This window comes from Pollicipes pollicipes, unplaced genomic scaffold (assembly GCF_011947565.3).
Source record: "Pollicipes pollicipes isolate AB1234 unplaced genomic scaffold, Ppol_2.1 Scaffold_1036;HRSCAF=1203_pilon_pilon_pilon, whole genome shotgun sequence".
NCBI lineage: Eukaryota > Metazoa > Arthropoda > Thecostraca > Pollicipedomorpha > Pollicipedidae > Pollicipes > Pollicipes pollicipes.
The window spans coordinates 37,514-48,445 of NW_023595858.1; the positions used below are offsets into that span (position 1 = coordinate 37,514).

Here is a 10,932-nt window from a genome sequence, read left to right on the forward strand (position 1 = left end):
CAGTGATGAGGAACTCAGTGGGCTGGGCACGGTCAGCGCGTCCGACCCGTCCCGCAGCGGCGAACTGCCGGTGCCTCCCGGCGGCGGCGGCGGCGGCGGCTCGGCTCTGGCCTGGCACGCCGACCTGGCCGCCTACTGCGAGCGGGTTTCGCTGCCACCGGCGCCGCCGCTGCCGTCACCGCCGCCCGAGCAGCCGCGATCGGCCGACGCGGCCGCCGAAGCCGACCTGCAGCATCACCTGTTGGCCGGCCGGCTGACGACAGCACTGGGCGCTGCCGACGCGCTGGCCGCCGCCGGCCGGCCGCCGCGCTTCGCCTCCCTGCTGGAGCTGGCCGAGACGGCGGCGCGCCGCGCCGACCCGGCCGCGTTCGAGCACGCCCGCCGCCTGGCCGCCCGGCTCTATCCAGCCAGTTACAGGGCGGCGGCGCAGCTGCGCCATAGCCAGATGGAGCTGCTGTGGCGACAGCGGCTGTTCGCGCCGGCGGGCGCCCTCCTGTTGCGCTACCACGGGGACTCCAGGAGACGAGGAGGCTCCCACGAACAGCTGCGGCTCTGGCGGCAGCTGATGAGCCGCCGCTTCTCCGTCTGCTGCTGCCTGGCCGCTCACGAGGGCGCCGACGACGCGCTGCCGCACATTAAGGTCCGCGGCGGCCCGCCACGGGGCTAGGTCTGGCCCCGGGCGGCAGTTCCGGTCAGAGCTGGCATTAACAACAGCTGCGATTGGTCATGTGACTGGAATGTGCTGACAGCTATCACGTAAAGCGTCAGAGATGTCATACTCTTACTATTCACCCTATTTTATATCAGCTGGAATGGTTACCCTGAATTCCATTTTAGAATACGTCGCTTTAGTAGAGTTCAGCTCCCCTCGATTCACCTTAGCCTGAACACCGGCGACGGACTGGTCAGTGTCATTTGGCGTACACTGTCGACTTTGATTGTTGAGAGCCGTGAGACTTTTGACGACGCGTCTCTGTCCGGTGCTCTCGTCACCAGCGTGGCGCTTTGCCGGTACCCGGCCGAGCTGGGTGTCTGCGCCGAGCCGTGCCGGCGCTGTCGCCGAGGTCCTGATCTGGCCGTGACGCATCCGCGCGCCGCCGGCAGACGGTCGCCACCGAGGCTCTGTGGCGTGGCTCAGCCGAGCCGCTGCTGGCCGCCTGGCAGCACTGCTTTTTCAGCGAGCGGCACGGCTTCCAACAGCTGGCGCGGCGGCTGCTGCGCCAGCCGACGGCGCGCCGCCAGCTGGAACCGTACGTGCTGCGCGTGGTGGAGGAGGCGCAGCTGGCTGGCCGCGAAGACGTGCTGCGCCGGCTGCCCGAGCAAGCGCTGGCGGTCGGCGAGCCGCACCTCTACCCGCTCGTGTTCGGCGCCCTGCTCGACTATCAGTGTGAGTTCTGGGTGTACCGGTGGGCAGCCCCGTTCATCATTAGCCCTGCGCAGGCCGGCCTATGAGTGCTGAGGTAACTGGGAGCACACGTGTTTGAGAGGTGACTTGGGTCTTTTTTGGTAGGTGTTTGATCACACCATATTTCTCATGTGAGGCTTGAATGCTTGTTATAGACACTTTTCTTTTCCGTAGGCCTCGTGGAGGACGTGAATTCAGCGCAAGAGACTTTCAAGCTGGTGAGTACATTGTCCATACGCCTGCCATCTGCCGTCATTGATCGTTACTTCAGCCTCCTGCAGCGTCACCGTCTGAAGGCGCCAGCCTCGTTGCTACGGATGAAGTACCGGCAGCGTCCGCCAGGTGGCTCTGCTGTACCGCCGGCCCCGCCCGCCTGGTGGGTCAAATGGTGAATTGTTGGCCGCGACGTTGCCACAAGGGGACGCTATTATCCAGAGCTTTCGATGTGGTTGGATGGAGTCGATTGTTGATTGCATGATTGTATTCATTTATGATTGAATCCTGTGGTGAGATAAAAGGCATGGGTGGATGGACGAAAGTCTTGCGTCACTGTTACCGAAAAATGACTTGATAACGCTGGGTGCGCACACTCGCGGTCCCATGGGTTACGTGTCACCCTTCGGCTGAAAAGTAACCAATGCCGAGTGTTCCTTTCACAACACAGATACAGCCGCGGCCGTCGTGTTCCTAGTCCAGCCCTGCCCGCTTTGAGACGGCTTACGATATCGAACGACGCTCGGGACGACTTTCGGCCTTTTGCTGAAGAGCGACCAACTTCCGATGTCCGCAATTACAGCCAGCTAGAGCCCAAATGCGGTGGCGCTGCCTAATTTAATCTGGAGCATCTCATCAGAACACCTAGCGTCCGCTAATGTACTGACCAACAAGGCTTTCGAAGCAATACATTCGGGCACTCCACGTCAGGCGAGGTCGCTTCAAAGCCCACTTCACATCGCCAGCTGGCATCCCGCCCCTCGCGCATGTGTCCCCAAGAAATCTTACAAGCCGACCACAAAGGCACGCTGTGACTGGCGCCTCGGGTACTGTCCGATAGCGATCGGGGGCGGCACAGGCCCCAGGGTGGGCTTGCTCATTCCCGAGACAGCCGGGGTGCAGTGGAGACACTTTCCCGATAAGTGACAGTGACAGATGAGTGGACATACGGAACACGCTCCCGGCGGCCTGCGATCCCGGCAAGGAAACACCGCTCTATGCGCTCCTCGACCGGCACCAGCCAACCACTCATTCAAAGAAGCCTGAGCTAAGCAGATCACGGTCCCGCCGTGTAGTGGAACTTAGCACAGTTTTCATTCGGCGCCCCAAGTTCTCATCTCCGCACCTCTGCTCTTAGCCTGCGCTGAGCCGTGATATTTGCAGAAGAACCCACAGCTTACGGTAGCAGTACTAGAACGCAAACGGTAAAATAGAGAAGTGTATTTCTTACTCGGTGAGGGTGGTTAAAACACCAGGTAGCGCGACAACAATTTGGTGTCCTTAGCTATCCATAACCTTTGCCGACTATTCACCACACGCTAACATAGGACATGCCTCTATAGGACCCAATATTCTGAGAAGCACTTAGATTCGCGTTCGTCTCGTTAAATGAGGGGAGCAACAAGTGAACGTTCGGCAAGGAAGCCCCACCACATTCATACAGCAACATTTCAGAAATGCACTGGTTACAAAGATGTCCCCGACGTTTTATGTCTCATGCATTCCGTGTGATGCTCGCATTCGGCTGTTCCAGTGCGATGCTCGCACCCTACACTTATCGTCACCACAGTGGTGCCTGCCGAAGCCCAGGCACGGGGCGGTACAGCGGGGGTCAAACCAAGGACACGGCGACGCCCCTTCGCCGCAGACATATCCACACGCGACCCACTTCTGTCCGCGTCGGGGAGATTGAGGCCGTGCCGCTCGCTGACCCTCGGCCCGCGCGCCGCGTCGCACACGAGCGGCAAGGCACGGTCTGCAGCGAGACGCTGCCGCGGCGCCGGCGGCGGCTCGGCCCCGCGTCAGTTCCAGTGTCTCGAGGGTCGCGCGCACACCGCGCCGCACGATCTTCTTGAGCCCGCGGTGAGCGGTGCTCGACTTGACGCGGCGTCGGACGGCCGGTCGGTACGCACCCCGGTCAGTAATGACCCTCTGTGGCCGCATCGGCCGCCGGCGGCGCGGTCGGCGCCGGAGCATCGCCGCTGTCCGCTGCCGACTTGCGGTAAAACTGAGTCTGCCGGAACGGGAACACCAGCCCCGACGTCACCAACCAGAGCTCGGCCAGCGCCGCGCTGCCGCAACCGGACACGACACAGCCGTGAGTGCTGGCCCACCCCGCCGGCCACGCGCCGAACAAACGGACACGACACCGCCGTGAGTGCCGGCCCACCCCGCCAGCCAGGCGCCACACAAACGCAATGAAACGCGACGCTTTTGCCTGCTAGCTCCGTGCATCGGCGCTGCATGAGGCACTATATTTTTGTGCGCCCCAACCACGGTTTACGGACTACCGTGAAACTCCTCGTGTTTGAGTGTATTCTTGATCTTGGTAGACCTACTTCGACCTGCATCGATCATTTGGGACCCGTCGGATGACGCATAGGGACAAATGGGGAACACCACCAGGGGTGCAGTTTCCTTTTCAGTTGGGGGGGGGGGGGGGGTTCAGCACTCAGTCCCCGCACCCACACGCTTTCGAAAAGGGTCAAAATCTAGTGAAACTTGTTTGCTGGCATACTTTCGGGGCAAATTGAGTCATTTTTCACTATTCAGCCCGCCCTACTTGGCCTTCAGTCCCCCACTTTGAGAAGAGAATGGTCAAAATCTGGTGTGAAACTTGTTTGTTGGCATATTTTGAAGGCAGGTTGGGTCACTTTCTACTATTCAGCTTCTCACCCCCACACCCGACTCATTTTGCGAAACTACGCCCCTGAACACTACGCTAAACGTGAACATGAACACATATGTGGGTATTGGCCTTGTGCGTCTAACCGAGCACTCCGCACACAAGGGCCCACTCCGTTACTTGGTGCGTCTTGACGTCCCCGTCTAGCCCGTGACCATCTTTACAGCACGGATCAGACAGACATCCTGGGGGCACGGAAGACCATGCCAACGAAGTGGCCACTAGCACAGACCATTTCATAGACGGGTTTGCCACCGGCTCCCTTAGCCGCGTGTGGCCTGCTCACACAAGCGCGCGCGCCGCCTTACAATGTTGGGCTCCTCCTGGGCGGCGGCGTTGCCGTTGGAGACGTCATCATCCGACTCGTCCGACGACGAATCCACCGAGCTCTGGTGCGCCGGACGAATGTCTGCAACAGCCAGCAGAGGCGGCCGTCGGACGCCGCGGCCTGGCTCGGGCGGCGCTGCGACGGCAAGGCCCCAGCGCCGCGCGGCGGCGGAGCGTGACAACCGGGCACCACTCCGTGCATTGAATGCATGACGAGTTGTCACACGTCGGGCGGCGTGACAGCATGGTAACGCCCGGGCGGGGCGACCACGTAGCGATGTGACAAACGAGGCGACGTCGCGACGAACAAGCAGCTGCAGCGCCCGGCAAATCCGGCGATGTCCAGCCCGTGACCTTACCAACGTCAGATGGCTCCGTACTGCCCGCCCGGCTAACCTGGCGATGTCCAGCCCGTGACCTTACCAACGTCAGATGGCTCCATACTGCCCGCCCGGCTAACCTGGCGATGTCCAGCCCGTGACCTTACCAACGTCAGATGGCTCCATACTGCCCGCCCGGCTAACCTGGCGATGTCCAGCCCGAGACCTTACCAACGTCAGATGGCTCCGTACTGCCCGCCTGGCCGACTCGATCAGACATGTCCCTGAAAGTCAGAACCGCAATTGCGCACCACCAGCCCTGCCTCTCATCGGAGCTATGTTATGCCATGTGCATGCGGCTTCCTGGATTTCTCTGTGAGAAAGCCGTGCAATCCCACAATCTAACAATCCAGTCATAGTCACCGACAGGGCCCTCATGTCCACGCTCAACTGAAGACAGCCCACGACCTCAGGGGCGAGTACGACCGGCCACACGGCGCCGAGGGACAGCACAGTACCAGCCGGCAATGTGAACATACAGGAGGCGAAGGCGACGGACGCACGGGCTACGAACACTTAGAAGCCCGTGTTAGCTGTTAGTCACGGGATGACTAACAGTGACAAGCCGACAGTGTCAGGTGGCCTGGCTTCCGGCGCACCGACTTCACGTATGCACCGCATATAACTCAAATCACTGGAATACCGTCCGCATGTAAGCTTCGGAATGCCGCCCTTCGCCACAGCCGTCCTTCAGTATGGTGCACATGCGTGGGATTCACAACATTGCAAGATCAGAACCACCTGTCCCAAACCATGCACGCTCTGCAACACCGTGCCCACATGCTGGAGACGAGAACACCTGTCTCCAGCGTCCACACTCTGAAACACCCGACGCCCACTCTCTGGAACACTCGGTACGCCCCTGCAAAGCCCACACCGGACACAGGCGCGGCCACGCGGCGGCGGCGCCAGCCGGGCCGTCTCACCGAAGCTGTCCCACCAGAGCGAGACCTGCGCCAGGGCGGAGGTGCCGCGCCGCGTCCTGGGGCGGGCGGCCGGCGCCGGCACGGCCGCCGGCCGCGACACTGTGACCGCGCCGCCGGGCACCGGTTCACGTGAGGGCGACGCTTCCCAACACGGACGGCCGCGTGGCGCCGACCAATAACACAGTCACCACGGCAATGTTTACATACAAGAAGCCAAAGCGGCGGACGCGTGGGCGATGGCTAACAATAGCACATCGACAGTGTCAGCAAAACAATGCCGTGACCTACGTATCAGTCGTGACCAAAACAGGGCTGTACTCGGAAAAAGGTGCGTGGAACACATGTTAATAGCGATAATATTGAAAAACAAGTGCATAAACAAAGACATTCAGAGACTTGTGCAAATGCTCGGGACACCGCACATAATGCGACAATATTTGATACCACAGAGGCCACATGGTGTGCTCCCTGCCGTACGCCCCCCCCCCCCCCCCTCCCCCACATCATCACGATACCCCTGTTGGCCCAGAGGTGTTGCGCCTACCTCTGTTGTCGCCCAGTCGGCTGTCGTCCGTCTTGGCGCGGCTCAGCTCATCATAGCAGCTGAGGCAGACTCGCAGCGGCTTGGACGACTGGCTGGGTAGCACCCACTTCTTGTTGGAGCACGGGCCGCACACGACCTTGCCGCATTTCCTGGTGACAGACGCCGGGCGGTCAGGCGTCGGCGCCGGACTGACCAGGCCAACCGATCCAATGACTGGGAAGGCAGCACGCCGCCCGCCATAGCCACAAGGGGAAGGCAACGCCATATAGCCTTGCCAGCCGAGTGCATATATAAGCCCACGGGCAAGACAGGGGTGAGGTGAACCACAACAGCCGAGCGTGGACTTTGCGAGTGTCCATATTAAGTCACAATGTGAACTAACCGGTAGACGACGCAATCACACCTCAAGTCTTCACCGCCGTACGGTCACAGTTGGGAGAAAAGCGACAGCCTGCGCTGAGCACACTCAATACCACGGCGAGGAGGCCGGCTGGCCAGCGCGGTGGCGCCATCTCTGACCTGCAGTGGTGGCGCCGGTTGATCAACGTGAACTGGCTCTTCTTGCAGTGCATGCAGCCGCTGGCCTCCGTGTCGGGCACCCAGACGGCCGCGTGGTCGGTGGCCCCCAGCTTACCGCCTGGCGAAGGCGGCGGCGCCGAGTCGGCGTCACGCACCGAACTACACCCATACTGGCCCATGACGGGACACACTACACCGGCACCTGACGGGACGTAACTACACCCGCCCGTGACAGGACACACTACACCCGCCCGTGACGGGACACACTACACCAGGCCGTGACGGGACACACTACACCGACCCGTGACGGGACACACTGCACCAGTCCGTGATGGGGCACACTACACCCGCCCGTGACGGGACACACTACACCGGCCCGTGACGGGACACACTACACCGACCCGTGACGGGACACTACACCAGGCCGTGATGGGGCACACTACACCCGCCCGTGACGGGACACACTACACCCGCCCGTGACGGGACATACACCAGGCCGTGACGGGGCACACTACACCCGCCCGTGACGGGACACACTACACCAGGCCGTGACGGGACACACTACACCGACCCGTGACGGGACACACTACACCAGGCCGTGATGGGGCACACTACACCCGCCCGTGACGGGACACACTACACCGACCCGTGACGGGACACACTACACCGGCCCGTGACAGGACACACTACATCGGCCCGTGACGGGACACACTACACCAGGCCGTGACGGGACACACTACACCGATCCGTGACGGGACACACTACACCGACCCGTGACAGGACACACTACATCGGCCCGTGACGGGACACACTACACCAGGCCGTGACGGGACACACTACACCAGGCCGTGACGGGACACACTAGACACACTAAACCAGGCCGTGACGGGACACAATACACCGGCCCGTGACGGGACACACTACACCCGGCCGTGACGGGACACACTACACCCGCCCGTGACGGGACACACTACACCCGCCCGTGACGGGACATACTACACCAGGCCGTGACGGGACACACTACACCGACCCGTGACGGGACACACTACACCGGCCCGTGACGGGACACACTACACCGGCCCGTGACGGGACACACTACACCGGCCCGTGACGGGACACACTACACCCGCCCGTGACGGGACACACTACACCGGCCCGTGACGGGACACACTACACCAGGCCGTGATGGGGCACACTACACCCGCCCGTGACGGGACACACTACACCCGCCCGTGACGGGACACACTACACCGACCCGTGACGGGACACACTACACCGGCCCGTGACAGGACACACTACATCGGCCCGTGACGGGACACACTACACCCGGCCGTGACGGGACACACTACACCGACCCGTGACGGGACACACTACACCGACCCGTGACAGAACACACTACATCGGCCCGTGACGGGACACACTACACCAGGCCGTGACGGAACACACTAGACACACTAAACCAGGCCGTGACGGGACACAATACACCGGCCCGTGACGGGACACACTACACCAGGCCGTGACGGGGCACACTACACCCGCCCGTGACGGGACACACTACACCGGCCCGTGACGGGACACACTACACCCGGCCGTGACGGGACACACTACACCCGCCCGTGACGGGACACACTACACCGACCCGTGACGGGACACACTACACCGACCGTGACAGGACACACTACATCGGCCCGTGACGGGACACACTACACCAGGCCGTGACGGGACACACTAGACACACTAAACCAGGCCGTGACGGGACACAATACACCGGCCCGTGACGGGAAACACTACACCAGGCCGTGACGGGACACACTAGACACACTAACCAGGCCGTGACGGGACACAGTACACCAGGCAGTGACGGGACACACTAAACCAGGCCGTGACGGGACACAATACACCGGCCCGTGACGGGACACACTACATCAGGCCGTGACGGGACACACTACACCAGGCCGTGACGGGACACACTACACCGGCCCGTGACGGGACATACTACACCAGGCCGTGACGGGACACACTAGACACACTAAACCAGGCCGTGAAACGGGACACAGTACACCAGGCCAGTGACGGGACAACACTAAACCAGGGCCGTGACGGGACACAATACACCGGCCCGTGACGGGACACAGTACACCAGGCCGTGACGGGACACACTACACCAGGCCGTGACGGGACACACTAAACCAGCCGTACGGGACCAATACACCGGCCCGTGACGGGACACACTACACCAGGCTGTGACGGGACACACTACACCAGGCCGTGACGGGACACACTAGAACACACTACACATCCAGGCCGTGACGGGACACATTAGACACACTAAACCAGGCCGTGACGGGACACAATACACCGGCCCGTGACGGGACAAACACTAAACCAGGCCGTGACGGGACACAGTACACCAGGCAGTGACGGGACACACTAAACGCAGGCCGTGACGGGGACACAATACAACCGGCCCTTGAAGCGGGGACCACTACACCAGGGCCGTGAACGGGACACACTACAAACCAGGCCGTGACGGGACACACTACACCAGGCCGTGACGGGACACACTACACCGGCCCGTGACGGGACACACTAGACACACTAAACCAGGCCGTGACGGGACACAATACACCGGCCCGTGACGGGACACACTAAACCAGGCCGTGACGGGACACAGTACACCAGGCAGTGACGGGACACACTAAACCAGGCCGTGACGGGACACAATACACCGGCCCGTGACGGGACACAATACACCAGGCCGTGACGGGACACACTACACCAGGCCGTGACGGGACACACTAGACACACTAAACCAGGCCGTGACGGGACACACTAAACCAGGCCGTGACGGGACACACTAAACCAGGTGACGGGACACAATACACCGGCCCGTGACGGGACACACTACACCAGGCCGTGACGGGACACACTAGACACACTACACCAGGCCGTGACGGGACACACTAAACCAGGCCGTGACGGGACACAATACACCGGCCCGTGACGGGACACACTACACCAGGCCGTGACGGGACACACTAGACACACTAAACCAGGCCGTGACGGGACACAATACACCGGCCCGTGACGGGACACACTACACCAGGCCGTGACGGGACACACTAGACACACTACACCAGGCCGTGACGGGACACAATACACCGGCCCGTGACGGGACACACTACACCAGGCCGTGACGGGACACACTACACCAGGCCGTGACGGGACACACTACACCAGGCCGTGACGGGACACACTACACCGGCCCGTGACGGGACACACTACACCAGGCCGTGACGGGACACACTAGACACACTAAACCAGGCCGTGACGGGACACAGTACACCAGGCAGTGACGGGACACACTACACCCGCCCGTGACGGGACACACTACACCAGGCCGTGACGGAACACACTAGACACACTAAACCAGGTCGTGACGGGACACAATACACCGGCCCGTGACGGGACACACTACACCAGGCCGTGACGGGACACACTACACCAGGCCGTGACGGGACACACTACACCAGGCCGTGGCGGGACACACTACACCGGCCCGTGACGGGACACACTACACCAGGCCGTGACGGGACACACTAGACACACCAAACCAGGCCGTGACGGGACACAGTACACCAGGCAGTGACGGGACACACTAAACCAGGCCGTGACGGGACACAATACACCGGCCCGTGACGGGACACAGTACACCAGGCCGTGACGGGACACACTAGACACACTAAACCAGGCCGTGACGTGACACAGTACACCAGGCAGTGACGGGACACACTACACCGGCCCGTGACGGGACACACTAGACACACTAACCAGGCCGTGACGTGACACAGTACACCAGGCAGTGACGGGACACACTAAACCAGGCCGTGACGGGACACAATACACCGGCCCGTGACGGGACACACTACACC

General features: G+C 61.7%; 2 protein-coding genes across 2 annotated transcripts in view; one reads left to right on the plus strand and one right to left on the minus strand.

Annotated features, from left to right (window-relative positions):
- Positions 1 to 425: 425 nt before the first annotated feature.
- LOC119101685 (uncharacterized) lies at positions 426 to 1,943 on the plus strand. The gene is made up of 3 exons (XM_037225417.1): positions 426 to 640; positions 1,105 to 1,387; positions 1,580 to 1,943. Exons 1-3 carry the CDS (start codon positions 446 to 448, stop codon positions 1,795 to 1,797), a joined length of 696 nt encoding a protein of 231 aa, XP_037081312.1. The 5' UTR covers positions 426 to 445; the 3' UTR covers positions 1,798 to 1,943.
- An 879-nt stretch (positions 1,944 to 2,822) lies between these two features.
- The window catches only part of rush (pleckstrin homology and FYVE domain containing family member rush hour), a 36,894-nt gene continuing 28,784 nt past the window's right edge, over positions 2,823 to 10,932 (minus strand). The window contains exons 4-7 of the mRNA XM_037226480.1: positions 7,001 to 7,118; positions 6,482 to 6,630; positions 4,613 to 4,713; positions 2,823 to 3,632 (exon numbers count right to left, since the gene is read on the minus strand). Of these exons, the coding sequence (XP_037082375.1) occupies positions 3,537 to 3,632; positions 4,613 to 4,713; positions 6,482 to 6,630; positions 7,001 to 7,118 (464 nt within the window). The 3' untranslated portion in view covers positions 2,823 to 3,536. The remainder of the gene's footprint in view (positions 3,633 to 4,612; positions 4,714 to 6,481; positions 6,631 to 7,000; positions 7,119 to 10,932) is intronic.

Coding starts and splice junctions, on each gene's coding strand:
- LOC119101685 (XM_037225417.1), top strand. CDS start 446: ATGGAGCTGCTGTGGCGACAGCGGCTGTTCGCGCCGGCGGGCGCCCTC. Junction 641..1,104: donor ACGCGCTGCCGCACATTAAG/GTCCGCGGCGGC, acceptor CGCCGCCGGCAG/ACGGTCGCCACCGAGGCTCT. Junction 1,388..1,579: donor CGCCCTGCTCGACTATCAGT/GTGAGTTCTGGG, acceptor TCTTTTCCGTAG/GCCTCGTGGAGGACGTGAAT.